Source organism: Danio rerio, chromosome 15 (genome assembly GCF_052040795.2).
Source record: "Danio rerio strain M-AB ecotype USA chromosome 15, GRCz13ab, whole genome shotgun sequence".
NCBI classification, from domain to species: domain Eukaryota; kingdom Metazoa; phylum Chordata; class Actinopteri; order Cypriniformes; family Danionidae; genus Danio; species Danio rerio.
In genome coordinates, this window is record NC_141035.1 from 28,701,361 (window position 1) to 28,719,307 (window position 17,947).

The following is a 17,947-nucleotide window of genomic DNA, read 5'->3' on the forward strand; positions in this document are numbered from 1 at the left end:
ATTAATATCAACAGCAACACTCGCGGACAATATGCAGCTGATTCAGTCATTGCCTAGCAACATAAAAACGTTTAGAAAAAAGCTTAAACCTGTCACCGCTGACTTTCATAATTGTTACGATAACCAGGGATCGCTCTCCGGAGATCGCTGGTTTCCACTATATCCATGGACTACACTTCCACCTTCTCTTGGACTACATATGCATACATGCTCTCTGGTCACACTCACGCCTGCTCATTCATCTAGACTGATTACACACGCTACACCTGAGGACTATTAGAGACTCATTAGACACCCTACATAAGCCACTCATTAACCCATCCTGTTTGCAGAGTCTTGTTTGCTTTCAAGTGACATTACAACGCGTTTCTCCTTGTCTTGTTTTCTCTGTGTTTAGACCCTAGCCTTATTTACCCTTGTTTTCTTGTTTAGCCGCCTGCCTTAAGACCTATTTCCTGAATATTGATTACGACTCTGGATTTGCCCACATATACCTGTTAATACCTGATTTGACCATTGCTTGCTTGATATTGAATAAACCTGCATATTGGATCTTACCTCCAGTTGTGTGTGTCACCCCCGGCATTACAAAAATATTTGTTTACCTACTACGGAAGTCTATGTTCACATGTATTCAGCTTTCTTTAAAAATATTTTTTTTTGTGTTCTAAAGAAGAATGTTAGACAGGTTTGAAACAAAGCTGAGTAAATGATGACACAAATTAAATTTTTGAGTGAACTATCCCTTTCAAAGTTGTGAGAAGTGATTAATTACTCTACATGTGAAACGATCTCACGATTCACACACACAATACATTTACAGATGCACATTACCCCTGTAACTGAAGTATAAGGTTTGCAGGAAGCTTTAGGTTTTTAGATGCAGGATTAATATTCTCTTGGCCGGCTCTGGTATTTGGGAGATGTGTGATTGTTCTGCTGGGGATATATTGGCCCTATTGATTTAGCATTTCCTCTACTGTATGTTGTGGTGCTGACAGGCGGCTGGGGGTGAGGGAGCGGCCTCTTCTTAGTTGGCACGTCTAGGCCTTTCAAAGGACACCATTAATGCATGTTCAGTATTGATCTGCTGAGCACACGTGCGGGCAGGTCCATTCAAAATATCCGCTATCCCTTACACATCATGGCTCGGACTGGCTACCACACTGAGCTATTGAGAGCAGCTTTGCAAAGCACTTCATGAGTAAAATCTATACATCTCCACTTCTCACTGCCAAGGCCAACCGTCTCCAACCTTTTGACTCCCCTGAGAGATTTCTTGGTCTCTTTCTCAATTATTTTTTCAAATATGTAGTTCTTCATCTATCGAAGTTTCAAAAATGAGCTTACAAGAAACCACAGGAATATAGAGAGATTATAGATGAAGGAAAACAAAAAAAACGACTTGATGAAAATAAATTTGAGGGTGTATAATCTATAAATACAATTGTAATCATGCACCCGGTGCAATAAGGCGCAGTGTGTATGGTCCGATTTGTTGCTATTTTCAGACCATCACAACTGTCATTCATGTTTTGTGCCATGTTGTTTAAATAGCAAATCCATTTGTGCCACTTTGTGGACTCATGGGCGACCTTAGGAGGGCTTTTTAAAATTTATTCATGACAATTTGCATTTGAATAATGCTATTATTTTTAGCAGAATTATTTATTAAATGCATATTTACATTTTCTTCAATAAAAACAAGTTTAGATTTGTCCACCTGTTTGGTTTTGGAGACGTATGCATCACCATATAGGGTATAAGAATAGAACATGTGTTTGGATATATCTTTTTGACCACACTTCATTAATATTGTTCAATGTTCATTTGCTGAAAATTAGAACTGAATTTAAAAAATAATTTGAAACAAATCTCTGCGCTTAAACAAAATTAAATATGTAGGCTAATGTCTTCATTGGAGTGAGTATCTACTGTTTGATTACTCCAGGAAAGTAAAGGAGTTAAGTAAAGAGTAAAAATAAAGAGAAAGCAAAGATTATACTTACAACGTTTGCCATGTAAATAGTAGGGGTGTAACGATATTAAAACCGAACCGAAATATCGCGATACACCAACCACGATACGTATCGCGAAACTCTCGTGGCGTACCGCGGTACTCTCACGCCCCCTGTTGCCCATTGTTGAGGTTGACGTCACTTGTCTCTAACTAATTGAACCAATTTAAACACATCTTTATTATAATATTTGATTAAATTGTTTTAGTAATGATGAGGATTTGTTCTAAATATTATATTCTATAGTTAGTATTTTAGTGCATGTAGAGTAAGCATCACACTCGTTACTACTGGGCCCAGGATGGCTGCTTCACATAGTACTGAGATTGCAGATCCCCAAGACACATTTAAGTCATCTGTGTGGAAACATTTTGGTTTTCCAGTTAAGTACAAGAATAGAATTTGTGTCGTAGACAAAGTGCACGCCTGTCTGTCTCAACTGTTTCACGAAACTTACTTGTAAGGAAAAACATTTAAAAAGTGGGGTAATTTCACAATGTGATGGTGTAAGCAACAGAACTGCCAACAAAAGTGATTTAATGTACAAAAGTAAAACCAGAATAATGCCCAAATATACAAAAAAAGAGAAATATTTACACTAATAAAAATAATATAATAAAGTAACAAATTCAAACAAAAGTATCAAACAAAAATTAGTTAAACTCGAGCAAGGGGGTGATAGTGAAGACAAACAAAAGAAATAAATATAATAAAACAATGCTAACTCATGAATTACCCCTCTTACCTTGCTAAAACTGATGAAAAAAAAAAAACGGTCTTCAGCGCCATGCGCCGCATTCTTCCATATACTGAATAAAATAAACAAAGATGACCTTCACCTCTTACCTGATGTCTTTAACAATACATTTTCTACGTGTTTGCAAAATGGAAATCGTATGACATTTTCCCTATCCACCTTAAACTAAGACTGAACTTGAGGAAATATACAGCTATATTGTCGGGAAGGAGCGGAGCTAAAAAATAATATACAAATCAATTGAAATAAAAATGTACAAACCTCACAAAATTTCATAAAGTGGGCAAAAGTAATGCAAAATAATTTTACCCAAACGAAAGTTAAAAAAAAACAACGAAAATCATAATCATTTCAGAAAAATACACGAAAAACGAGATCAAAGGAAATAGCGATCTCTCTCCCGCTCTTCCTGAATTGCTTTTTACATTCCCGCGCTGTGTCGCCAAATGATGATAAATCGGTCTCCTGACCAATCAGCTGTCAAAAAGGCGGACCTACAGAAATGACAGGCATCAGCTGTCGTGAAGGCGGACCTACAGTACATAAATGACCGGCATAGAGAGAGCGGGAGAGAGAGAGTGAGAGATCGGGAGGCAAACATACAGCCGGCTGCAACGTTAACATGAGACGCACATTCAGACACAACCACAATGTATTTTACTGGTGAATATGTCATGAAAAAACACTTTACAAACACAGTATATGTATATTTTTCATTAATTTAAACGGAAACCTATCTATCTAAATGAAACCATATAATTAAAAATGAGCGTCTGTGTCTGCACAGCGATCAAGCCTCTCATCGGAGAATGTGGATATTATGGTGTTTTTGAAGAAGATCTTTCACTAGTCTACACTGCAGTTATTTATTTAATTTTAGTTTACTTAGTTAAGATGGCTGCACTAAAGAGAATAGTTTTTTTTTCTGACTAGTCTATATTGGAGGTATTTATTTAATTCTAGTTGTTTACTCGGGTATCCTGACTGTACTAAAAATGCGATGACAAAGTTAATAAAGAAAAAGTTAAGATGTTCTTGTTATTAAGTGAATTGTCCCTTAGCATTGCTGTTAACATGACATCAACCCTAACCCCACAGCAAACAGAAACCGAACCGTACCAAACCGAACCGTGGCTCCAAAACCGTGAACCGAACCGAACCGTGCCTTTTGTGTATCGTTACACCCCTAGTAAATAGCAATTGCGCAATAGCGCAATGCAACTGACTCTTAAATGGAATGGGAGAGGAGACTCTGATTGGTTTACTGCACATTATGTTCAAAACACAACCACAACTCATGAAGGGAATAAGAACATGCACCAGAATGCAGTTAGACCATGCACCAGGATGCAGACTGTATTTTTCAGCAAAACATGCCCTTAATGATTTGGCGCTATGCACTTTAGATGTTTAAACAGAGCCCTATATGTTAAAGGAATACAAAAGTGTCTTTTTTTGAAAATCTCAACACCCAGGGGTCGAAGACTGCGTACACGGGTTTCGATGCGTCTTCTCCTCATAACACTGAAATGAACCTAAATTACACTTTTAGTTTTGATCGTCCAGATAAGATCAATACATCAATTGTATCTTTTAGGTGTCTAGTTTTTATTGTGTGCACTCACAATTACAACAAATGTATATATATATATGCCAGCCAATTCACTTAAGATTTTACAATATGTTCAAAACTCAGCCGCACATGTGTTAACACGTATTCTCGTTCTCACATTACCACTATACTTCAACAGTTACATTGGTTGCTTAAGTCACGCAATGATTTTGAAACCTTGATTTTAACTTATAAAGCTGTTTATGGTTCTTCTTAGGGATGCTCAAAATAATCGATTAACCGTTAACCGAAAGGGTGCGTTTGTAACCGATTAATGCTATGAGTTAAACGATTAAAAATATTATTTTATATATTTTTAGTTTGGCTGCATAAGGAGCCGATTGAATGGGCCTTTGCGTTAAGAGGGGCATGTTTTGCACGCGGCTCATCCCAGAGCAGCAGTTTGTGTTGTCAAGAAAATTAGAGAAAACTTTTAAAGAGCATGGTTTCCACTACATTCATTCTTCCATGGCGGGGACCAAAATGCATCCCTCTACGGCTACATTACCCATTCAAAACATTCAGTCATTGTTGTTGTTTTTAATAGCGGATTTAATCGCACCAAAACGTATTAAAAGGTAAGTGGATTATAACAGCACAAACATTTCTGTAACCGTATAATGCTGTGCGCTATCTGTTTAACCCTTTTGGGTTACGTGCTGACTGACTGACTGACTGACTGACTGACTGACAGGTGCGCGATGCGTGAGGCCAGCAAACACGCAGAAGCTTTCAGTTAAGATGAACACAGTTTCTATAGTTATACTTTATTTATAGATAAAGGTATATGGCTCTGTATATGATCACTCTATCTTGCTGGAGTTTATAGCCGTTTCGCTTTACTTCAAGACGCATTATTGCCGCTCTGAAGGTCTTATCGCTGTTTTAAGTTATCCAGAGCAGTATGAATGTACAAATCTTGATTATCACAATATTATGAAATATTCAGCTGATTCAGTCGTTTCATAAGAGGACCGCGCTTCTTCTCTTCTTTTTTCCTTGTCAACATAAAGGCAGTGAGGTGCGGATTGTTTTCGGCCCCTTCTTCAACTGCAAGGCATACTTAACTTGCGGGACGATAACGTATAATTAAAAAGAATCAGTCAGTATTTTCATTTTGTAATAAAAATTTATTATTTAAGTGTAAATAATTTAGGGCAGTACTATTTATTTTATACATTTTATTTAGTTTATTCTGTTCTTCTGTGCTAAACACTGCAGGTGCGTGAAAATGCTCTGTCATATTGTTGTATTATTTAAATGCTAGCATATAAAAATAAATCAGTATTTCAAAATGCAATATTTAATGTGTCAGACACAAAATAGACACATCAATTTGTTTAATATAAAATTAATAGTAATCTGACCAGTTAACCGTTAATAACCGATTAATGAGTGGCGGTTGTTGGTTAGCAAAATTAACCGAAATGAGCATCCCTAGTTCTGCTCCTGATTATACTTGTGATCTGATATCTACCTCCTCTTCACACACACACATTTATATTTATATATATATATATATATATATACATACATACAATGTTCCAAACGATGATAATCAACCTCCAAAATAATAAAAACACATTAAAAGAAGTTTTATAAATGTATTATAACTCATAATATAAATCCATTTCACAGAAGAAAGCCACACATGTTTTGAAATGACATTAGGGAAAGCAAATGCACATAATAATGATTGCGCATTTCTGTTTGACTCACTGAGACAGCTGTGCCCATAATGCACCATGAAGTCGGCTCCCAAAGCGCGGGCAGTGAAGTCGTCCACGCAGCAGGCCCCGTATGTCACATCTCCCATCACCAGAGTGTCCGCCTCTGTGAATCTGACAAAACACAAACAGCCAATCAATGACCTTGATCACCACCCTATTGCCATTCAAATCAATCAGGCTGGAAGTAAAATGACAGGTCCACACAGCTGGCAGATCAATCACTTCTCCAGCAGAAATGTCACTCAGACATCCATGTCTCCAGTTAAGTGGGCTCCCGCTAGCCGTAAACTGATGCACTCTGGCAAAACATCTCCAATAACCTTCAGAGACAACAGAGCAATGGGCTACTATTAACATAAATGTTCACTTATGGTAGCAAAGGGTCACTTTTTTCCATGCTGAGGTTAATAGCTATGGTTGCATACCGCCTGTCCTACAAATGCACAATGTATGCTGGAGGCCGAAAGGTTAGAGGTTGAAATTTTGCAAGTGCTAATCCTTAACCCATCACAATCTTCATAAGCCATGGGTACTTAACATACTTAACGTTTCATAACCAAGTGATGTAAAGAAAACTTGAAAAAAAAAAGCTTTCTTGACCTTCACATTGGAATGCCATTTGCTAGAGTAATGCAAAAGATTTTTGCAGATTTGTCTGATTACATTGGTAGTAAACAACTGCACAGAAGATAAAAGTAAATAAAATAAATGAAATACAAAATTAAGACTATTTTCACATGTATTATTTTCTATGTCTATTTCTTAACTATTTTAAAGGGAACCTATTATACACTTTTTACAAGATGTAAAAATAAGTTTCAACTCAAAATACACCACATATAATGTTTTATATCTCTTTGAAATGGCCCCTTTTGATCCTTATTGTGCCCTTTTAAAGATGGTAGCCTCGAATTCAATGAGTTTGTTCTATCATCCCTCTGTTCAAAAGAGGGTGGAGCAACAAATGCCTATGTGTCAGCATAACAGCAGATTTAAAAACAAGACTAACGTCGTATGCTAATGAGGAAGAGATCGCCATGAATGGGCATGACTTTCCACCTCTGATGACATCTTCAAAGAGAAAATGTCAGTCAACACTCAACAAATAACTAACAATTTAAATGAGGGCAGGATTTGTGCGAAATAAAAAATGCTGTCATGAAGATTTTTTTAAATGGTGTGTAGGAGCAGGAATCAGGATCTCATCACACAAGGTGCACTGTTTGTCATCGACTTGTCTTGTTTACTAATGCCTCTGACAGCGGTGATGTAATTTTGACAGTGGAGTGTTGCTTTTGTACTCGTAATCAGATTGTCGTGTCTGTGGTGAAACTGTATTTCGTGTTTGTAAAGTACACCCACTGTAAATCTATAAGTAATTTACAAACAGACAAAGAAAATGTTGTATCTGTGTCTGTTCTAATCGCAGATTATGGAATTGTACCATCCTAAAGTTACGAGTAGGTTCCGTTTTCCCTTACATTTTATTATTACAGATGCGTGAATTTTATTTATTTATTTACAAAAAATTTATGACAGAGATTTTATTCCGTAGATTTCCATTTAATTCATTTTTTAGCACCAAAAAAATTTAAAAATACTAAATTTATACAATTAAATGCAATTGAGTTGGTCCAACATGATTTGATCAAATTGTTATGTATCTGTGTTTTTTGTGCTGTTTTCTCTGTGTTTTTTCTCTCTCTCTCTCTCTCTCGCTCTGTTCTCCCGTATCTGCTCTCATGTATTCTCAGGTTCTGTTCATTGGTCCATTCAGCTATCAGTCATTCCTCCCCGGTTACGTCACTCTTACGTCACATCCAATAAGCAAAGACCACCCGTGTTAAAAGCGCGCGCCAGACCACTCGCTCTTTCTTGCTTTCTTGCTTGCATTTTTCTCTTTTGCTGTTTTGTCGCTTGTTTGTATTTACCGCGTGCGTTTAGAAATTACCCTAACTGTGTTTTGTTGTTGCTTGTTTCTGTGTGCACGTTATCCGTCCGTTATTCGTACATTGTTCTTAGTTTATCGTTGTTTACGAGGCTTGGACGAAGCGGACAGGTAAGAAGGTCACGTGACATACATTTCGCAACACTCAGGACTACTCTGCTGTCTAGTACATTAGGTTAGGGGCGAGCGCCACTCCTTGTACTTTTTGAATAGATAGATAGAGTAGATAGTTAGGACTCGGAAGATCTTGGTGTGTTAATTATACTGTTTTTCATATAGTTAGTTAGCTAGATGCTTCTGGGAAGTTAGATTTAGTTTGGGTTTTGTTCTTTTCATTTCTTTAGCGCCGCCCGCGTCCCTTCTGCCAGCTCTCTTGTTTTTCCCGTCTTTATTTGTTTCAGTGTTGTACATATTGTAAATAGAATATTTTTGCTTTACTTACTTTTTCTTTATTTTTGATTAATTCGTTGTTGTTGTTCACTTTGGGATTGTAAATAAAAGCACACATTTTTTGGCATTACTTTGGTTGTCTTTCCACTCATTCACTGTTTATATAAATATATTTTAATTAAATAAATGTCAAACCCCACACCCTAGACTAACATCAGGGGTTTGTAACACAAATAAAAGTTTCAAAATTTTTTTTTTTTATTTAACTTAAACTTAAAGTTTTGATAATATCATGTATGACTAATGTGTGTTGTACATTTCAGAGTATTTTAGTTGTATTTGAAGTTATCCTAAATTAATTTAAAGAGCAATTTTTAAGCATAATTCATAAGTTACATATACAGTTGATTGAGACTGATCTCAGAACTAATTTTAGGACAGTTATTGCTCACTGAGCAAAGCAACAAACTACTAAACTGCTAAACTTTTTGCTAATTAAGCTGCCAACACCCAAAGCATGAGTGCTTCTGCAAGGTGGTCATCTCAAAACTCAAAGCATTACATGAAACTCTTCTAAATCTTCAAACTAAAGCGAAGTTTAAACTCTAGCAAGTCTTTCAATTAACTTTAAACACCTAAGATTATTTTTATTATCAACATTTCCCTCTCTTAATTCAATCCTACAAATCTACAAAATCATTAACTAGGTAGTTGGACCAACACAATTCCTTCATGTTTACCAACACAAAACACTTAAGTTAACTTAATGGCTTACAAATTTAGGTGCTGAACACAAAACAAATAAATTTGTCAAAGAAATGACAAGAATGGTGTTGTTTTAGCTTATTTTAAACAAGCAGCAGTAATCATTTTTGAGTGTAGTTATTTTGCCATATAACTATGTTTAAACCCAATATAAAAGAGATTTTGACATAGTAGGTCTACTTTAAATAAATTGTAGCATCTTAATGCATTTCATGTGAAATGTGCAGTATTAACAGTCTTCTTAAAACAAATAAAATACAATAATTTATAATTGGTAAGTGTTAATCTATGCTGCAATAACTGCAATAAGTTTTTCCATGAAAATAAAGTTGTTCATAGTTAGTTCTTGTTAACTCGAAGTACATTAACTAGTGTTATTAAGATCAACTCTGGATTTAGCAAAATGCTGATTTGATCAATTCTGTACACGTATTGTTTATCCATATTAACAAACAAATCTTTGTTGTAAAGTGTGACAGACATTGCTTTGTCATTTTAAAGTATAGTTCTTTTACTAATGCTTCCTTTTCAGCAAATTTCCTAGTTTAAATTTAAGCCAAGATTTGCATGGTGTTCAAAAAATTTAAGCAAAGCATAAAAATGAAATCAATGCAAGTGATAAACTTAATGACTATAAGAAAACATATATAAGTACACCCTGTATTATCTTTCAATATGTTTGATGACTAAAATACTATGAATATATCTGTTTAATAAATCTGTTTTTTTTAAATGCACTAAAATTGCCTACTGTATATTCACAGAGAAATGGATAAATTATTTATTTTCAAAATAAGGTGTACTCTGTTGTGCTGAGCACTGTATCTACATTTTTCTTCGGTTTAACAGAAGAAATATCTCTAAGTATCTGCTAAATACTCTTGAACATTTTTTTATGGAACTTTTTTCCAATAAAGGAGCGGTGGAACATTTATAGTAAAGAGCTCTTAAGAAACACTGCCATATATACTGTCCTTGGCTTCCTTCCTTCACTTTGTAGGACAACGACAGGCCTTGCCGAGAGAGGTGGATCTCAGAGGGGCTGTTTGAAGAGCCAACGATCTGTTTTTGTTTGCTTCGGCAGGGGTCGTTAAGTGTTAGCACATCTATTGACTGGCGCACTGCTGCCGCCGCTCCTCTGTGCAAAATTTAAATGCAGGATAAACATGAGACAGGAGCACATAAATTATGAGTGAGAAAAAACGAGGCAGAATGAATATGCGAGGAGAAGAAAGAGAGAGTAAAAAAAAAGAGAGAGAGAGAGAGAGTAGAGTAGAGGCTGTTGTATGGAAAGCCGGCTGTCTGGGAGCAGACATATTTAGGACAGGTATTATTAATAGAACATAGGCACATATTCTCTTTTTGCACGCACACACACGCACACGCACACACGCACACGCACACACGCACACGCACACACACACACACACACACACACACACACACACACACACACACACACACACACACACACACACACACACTCTAAATCCTTCCACCTGATTCACCTTCTAACCTCTAATTCAAACTGAGCTCTTTAAAGTGGTCAGTACAACTTCATGACACACAGTACAGTTTGTGCTGATGGCTCTGTCTGGACTGCTTACCAACAACAGGTAGGGAAATCTTTTTCCACTTCCTGTTTGGTCTACATAGCCTTTTTTTTTTTTTACTTCACGTTCATGTAGTCATTTATCTGAAGTGTGCCATCTGAAGTGGCTTTCTTGACTCACTGCTTTAAGGATAAATTGCTTAATGCTACGGGAAAATTACCACTTGAAAAATCTTTTATAAGGTATGGGTTTGAGTAAGATATTAATATTAGTTTTATTCTATAAAAGTATGATAAAATGAACAAAGATTTTATAAAATTTTGCAATTTAGGCTTTTTTATTGTAAATTGGGCCAAATAACAAAAATATTTTCATTAGTTGTCCAGCCTGATTTCATGAAGAAGCTAACTATTTTATGCTTTGTCAGTTTAGTGGCTAACTTGTTCGAATTCGTATGAGTTCAGTCATAAAAGTTAACGATTTTAAAAAGGATGCGTGGCACCCAAAACCCAACCACTGGGGGGGATGAGCAAATTATACAAATGAGATTGTACGAAATCATACGACTTAGCCACTACATTAAAAGGTTTTGCCGTGAGACGTGTTGGACAATCATAGTTTACTCAACAAATTTTCACATCTTAAACTCTCTTCAGAAGTTTTGATTTGTATTTATTTTTATTTGCGCAATTCAATGTTACTTTGTTATTCAGTTGAAACAAAACAAAAATCACTACAGAAGTTAAAACATTGGTTTTGTGCCATTTAAAAACAGATCTAATAATGTCTATTATATTATCCAGAAACAAATTTAAAAAAAATTCTATTTATATTTGGAAGAATCGTCAATAGAAATTTACAGAATAAAATGAGGAGAATGTTTTACGTGAACACACAACTATAAGTTTTATATTTAAAGTCGGAATGAAGCCGAAATCATCAAAAAAATTTACAGACATTATTATTATTATCATTACTTCCTTACTTACTTTTATATAGCGATTTTCTGGACACTCAAAGTGCTTTACACATTTTTGGGGGGATCTCCTCAACCACCACCACTGCGCAGCATCCACCTGCATGATGTGATGGCATATTGTGCCACACCACACACCAGCTGGTTGGTGGAGAGGAGACAGACTGATGAAGCCAATTATGATATGGAGATGGTTAAGATGGACAGGATGGACAGAGGCCAGTGGGCAAAATCTTTTTCGAAGGACATCCTGGGATTATTAGTGTCCACAGAGAATCAAGAGCTGGGTTTTAACATCACATCCGAAAGAGTTCACTGAGCAGTATAGAGTCTCCATCCATATACTGGGGTGTTATGACACACACAGGCCACAGGTTGAGCACCACCTGCTGGTCTCACTAACACCACTTCCAACAGCAACCTAGTTTTCCCCATGTGGTCTCCCATCCAGGTACTGACAGGGCACAGCCCTGCTTGGCTTTAGTGGGCAACCATGTGGGAGTTGCAGAGAGCTAGCTGTTGAGTTTAATAATTTCAAAGAATATACTGTATAAGACAAAAGTACAGAAAAAATAAGAATTATAACATAAGAAAAAATACAGTTAAAGACAAAATTATTAGACTTCTGGTGACAAAGTCAAAATAAGCTCAAACTAGTCTAATTAAAGGGTCAATTTACATTTCAATGGTTTTCAAAGCAGAGATTTTTATTTTTGTTATTAAAAAAATAAATAGTTAATAGTTTAGGTATGCCTGCACTATAAAAAGCTATCCATCCAGTTGTGCTGCATTGTTACATATGAAGCATCCAGAAGTGCATGTATGAGAAGATCCATTCCCTCTGCCAAAATAGAGGGGTCAAGGTTTTGGCCATATATATTTCTCTCATCCAGTCCACAAAGGGGGATGAATATTAAACTTATGCATGTAAAGTGCTTAGGGACGTTTACAAACCAGTATCTAAAAGCAAAGTGGAACACAGCCATAAACGTGAAGAAAAAAATAATGATGCAACATGAGCAGATCTAAATGTAATGCTGCAAACTGACACTTTCATTGGTTTTTACATTTCACGTTCAGCACAGGATCATTTATTGCCACTTTATTTTGAATTATAGGGTCTTTTTTTTGCTATAAATCATTTCTGAAGCTGGTTCTAGTAAAATTTTACCCTAAAATAATCAAATGCATTCGAAAGAGCTTTTAGACTGATGTATACTGTCTGTGGTCTTCTGGTCCCTGAAAGACCCTGCATTGTCTAGCATATGACTGCCTGTATAAAATGGCTTTTGTGGATTTATTGGCTAATAAATATCGAATTAAACGAAGGGCGAAAAACACTCTTGTGCTGACAAATTTAATTCTAAATTAATCACAAAAATTACATATTTGGCAATCAAAATGGCAAAACTTGCCAAAAGGCAACAGGTTTGCAGCACTGATGACACTAAAATTTAATTGTAATGCATTTAACTGAAACACGTGAATTTAATAAGAATAAATTAATGAGAAATGTGGGAATTACAAAAACAAAATGAGATGTAATATGGAAGCATTACGATTATAAGAACTATAATTTCGAGGTACAACTTGTGGTAAATTGATATATTGGTTTTAAACATGTTTATATACACACGGGTTCCTTGTGTGACAACTTAGGAAAATCAAAAGAAGCAGCCAAGACATTAGGAAGAGAATTGTGAACCTTCACAAGTTTCTTCTTTGGGTAAAATTTTTAGATGTCTGAAGATCCAACTCACGTTCATCACTTCAAACAAATTTGCGCAACTATAAACAACATGGGAATGTCTGACCATCATATCGCTCAGGAAGATAAAGGATTCTGTGTCCCAGAGATGAATGTGCCATGGAGCGAACTGTGTGTATTAACCACAGAACAAAAGTCCTATACCGACATGGGCTGAAAGACCACTCAGCAAGGAAGAAGCAATTACTCCAAAAACATCATAAAAAAGCCAGATTACAATTTGCCGTTAGGCCATAATGACCAGTGTTACATTTGGAGGAAAAAGGGGAAAGCTTCCAAGCCGGAACACCATCCCAAATGTGAAGTATGGGGGTGGCAGCATCAAGTTGTGGGGCTGCTTTGTTGCTGGAGGAACTGGTCCACTTCACAGAATAGATGGCATCATGAGGAAAAAACATCATGTAGAAATAATAACGTAACATAGCCAGGAAATTTAAACTTGGCCACAAATGGGTCTTCCAAATGGACCATGACCCTAAGAATTCGGCCAAATAAGTTAAAAAGTGTTTTAAGGACAACAAAGTGAATGTTTTGGAGTGGCCATCACAAAGCCCTGATCTCAATTTTAATAAAAAAATTGTGGGCAGAGCTGAAAAAGTGTGTGCAGGCAAGATAGCCTAAATCTGACACAGTTACACCAGTTTGCACGAGGGATGAGCCAAAATTCCTTCAAACTATTGTGAGAAGATTGTAGAAGGATACTCAAACTGTTTAACCCAAGTTATAGTTTAAAGCCAAAGCCAAAAAAATATTTTATTATTCTGGCATTTAGCGAATGTAAATCATTTTGGTAATCCTAACGAACCTAAAACAGTAAACGTTAAGTATGATTTAACATCAGACATTTAAAAAAATGGTTATGTGCCTTTTTTATAGTGTATGTAAACTTTTTAATCGATTACAATTGATTAAAAATTGAGAATTTTTACCATCATAACTGCACTACTTTTACATACAGTTAACGTATTTTCACTTATATGCTTACAGTGATTGCCGCTGTTGGTTTATTTTGTAGTGTATAATCTGATGTTTTATTTGACTCATGGATAGGCATATTGTTGCTTTGCGTTCATTATTATTTATTTTCATTGTATATGCTGTATTTGGCACCTTCAAATAAATAAGATGGCAAAACTCCAGGTGTTAATCCTAATATTTAAATTAAATATGTATGGAATAATTTATTATTAATATTTTTTTGTAATCAGTATTTAATAAAGAAATAATAGCTTTTGGGGATGAAGTGAGATCTGGACAAGTTTTTATGAGTCACTGGCTTTCTGTGTCTGCACTGCACACACACGTCTTCTGCTTCATAAAACACTCTTTGCGTATGTGTCTCATGCATGACTTGCTTTTGTAACCTAGTGCCCCAAACACACAGTTATTTTCATGTGAAGGACATAGGCTGCAAAGCAGAGAGAGAGAGAGAGAGAGAGAGAGAGAGAGAGAGAGAAAGAGAGAGAGAGAGAGAGAGAGGGAGGGAGGGAGGGAGGGAGAGAGAGAGAGAAAAAGAAAGAGAGATAGAGGAAGAGAGCTCATCTGGTAAATAAATATTTGCTGTGGTAAATTTGATTTGCTCATCCTTTCTCTCATCAAGGTTCCTCTGATTCTGCCCATCTGCTGTAGGTCTGTGCATGCACACACATCATACACACCAATGAGACCGTTTAGAACAATACAGTGGAAACTTAAGTCAAGCTTAAAAATGTATGAATGTCATTGCATTGCATTCGGAGCTAAAAACAGAAGGACAGAAACATTAAAAGCTCATTGTACCACAATCCCGCTCCTCATGTCAAACATCAAACATGGATGAAGAGAAGCCTGGGGAGGTGGAAGCTGAAAGGCAGAGAATATGATGAATCCTCTAGTTCCAAGTAAATTCATAATAATTTATATTATTTTACTGCACAAAATTCAATAAGCAAATAGTTCAGAAATCCAGAATATGAGCAAGTGGGTTGAATTTTGTCTTCCCTAATGACACAGGCATATTACAAGATGACAATAGCCCCTTTCACACATACCGACCTTTTTGAAAAATTACAGAAAATTTTCCGGGAAGAGAACTTGTGACATTACCGGTAATTTGCCGGAATGCTGCGCCGTGTGAACGCAGAATGAAAATTGCAGACAAGAGTGCGTTCATGTCTTGAACGCGCTGACGTGAGACGTCTACTTGAGCCAATCAGAAAAATCAGACGAATTCACATCTGTGCTGTGTATTAAATAAAAAGCTTTTGAATATTTTTTCAGACACATTTAGCTGCTATATGTTAGTCAGACAATGGTCCTACAATTCTTCCTAATGCCAACTCTGTGTAAAAAATTGACTGATAAAATGCTTATAATAAGCCGCTGTTTGTTTTACCTTTAAGCTCTGCTTCAGTTGCTTGGCGCGTGAAGTGCAAGAGTGCCAGCACACACATATTATGTACATCTTGAAAAGTGCAAAAGTGTACCTCCATGTTTTAATCAAAGTTGTTCACAATAGTTATCCATCCACAGAATTTGTAATGTCGTCAAATGTCTAAACATTAAGCTGCGGTTCACGTTTCTGCCTTTGGATGTCTCTGAGACAACGCAGCTGCATGAATGCTAAAGCTTTAGATAAAAGTGATATCATCATCAACAAAAGCCCGACCACTTCTTTGTTTACAATACAACCGCAGCTGTTTAGAGGTCATTTCTGGTTAATGATGTCAGAATCTACAGGTATTTTGGAATGGATGTGTGAATAGTCTTTTCCCGAAAAATTCCGGAACGTCCGTGCCTTTGTGAACAGCACCTTTTTAAATTAACCAGTAAAGTCATTCCAGAAATTTTCCAGATATTTACCGGTATCTTTTTGAGAAAGGGGCTAGTGTCAGGATTCATTGGGTTCAAATTGTAAAAGAGGGGTTCACAAAGCATGAGACAAATCCATTTTTACAAATGGATTGGCCACCACAGAGTCCAGACCTTAACCCATTTGGCTTTCCAGAGTGGTCCAACTCTCTAATCATCAATTCAAAATCTTGTCAAAAAATATATGTAACTCTGGAATGTGTGCTCAAAGCAGTTCAATGACAAACACTGTGTGACTTATATCACACAAAAACACAGTACAATTTAGTATAACACTGATATAAAAAAAAATTGACTTAACTTGACCTTGTAAATGCTTTGAACTAAAAAATCTAAAGTCTTGAAATATTACTTTATACCAAACATGAATGTAGATATTTCTATATTTAAATAAAGTATTAAAATTAAATGCAATATATACATGTTGTATACTATATACAAAAAACAGCTACTTAATTTCATTATTGAACTAAAAGTCTTTCACATTTAAATTTAACTTTAAATTTCAGTTCATTTGATTTATGTTTGCCACCTAAATACAAAAATTAATGCCCACAATTGGACAGGAAATATGAAGTGCCTGCAAATCTGTGGCCAGTAACATTGACAACCACAGCCCACAGTGACAAAACCTGCAAAACCTCATTGTCAGATTTCCTTATTTGCACAGTGTATCCGATTAACACCTTCTAATAGGACTTGCAGGTGAAAAACGGAAGTACATTAAAATAAACTCAGAGCGTCAGATTACTGGCGCTTGTGTGAGACCAAGATAGTGCCTGCTACCTGGGATTGACGCTGTAATTACACTGCATAAATGTGGATCAGGTTCATGCTTCCACTGGGACTGAGGCTCAGAGAGAGTGAGATGAGGGGTTTTAGTGGTGATTAGCAGAATGTTGACCGCAGGACAGAGGAGTCACTTTTAGATAGGGCCGGAGTATGGTCTGCTGGATGCTGAAACTCAGCTCTTCCTCCATCAAAATCAAATCCACTGTATCTCTCCTCGTCATGCTATCTGGCTCCAGCTACAGCATCTGAGCTGAAATGTCATTAAGATGCAATTAAGATGTAGAAATGTCTGTGATCTCAATAACAGGGCCTGTTAATTAGTGTCTCAGAAGCAAGCCAGCTTGTGCACAATACAGTCAGAGCCAAAGATGCTCTCACACAGAGCGAATATTTCCAATAAAATAATCTAAATCACGAAATGTTGTTTTCTTTTGTTTCATTGTGAAATATTATGTTTACTAGCAGGAAATCATAATGTTGGCATAAACGTTTTGAGCTACAGGATTAAAAAATAAATAAAAAAAATTAACATTTACTTCAAAACTAATATTTATTTTTTTAAATGGCCCAAATATTGATGACAACTAAAGAGTGTAATATCGATTGGATTTGTGTTTATTAGTCCAGTCAACATTTGCCATCCTGAATGTTGACTGGATTTTAAAATATTTTTTAAATATGTTTAAGTATATTTTGGCAGAATATGTTCATATATACAATGTTATGTTTCAATCCACTTTTAATGTACAATTCTAAAGGACTGAGTAACTGAAAAACTGCTATATGAT

The 17,947-nt window shown here is 36.0% G+C and overlaps 1 protein-coding gene across 5 annotated transcripts in view; it reads right to left on the minus strand.

The window, feature by feature from the left end:
• Window positions 1-17,947, minus strand: part of dph1 (diphthamide biosynthesis 1) — a 186,655-nt gene that overhangs the window by 81,954 nt on the left and 86,754 nt on the right. For all 5 annotated transcript variants that reach the window (NM_001017861.1, XM_087282953.1, XM_087282951.1 and 2 more), the window contains 1 exon segment: window positions 6,107-6,228. In NM_001017861.1, coding sequence (NP_001017861.1) covers window positions 6,107-6,228 — 122 coding nt within the window.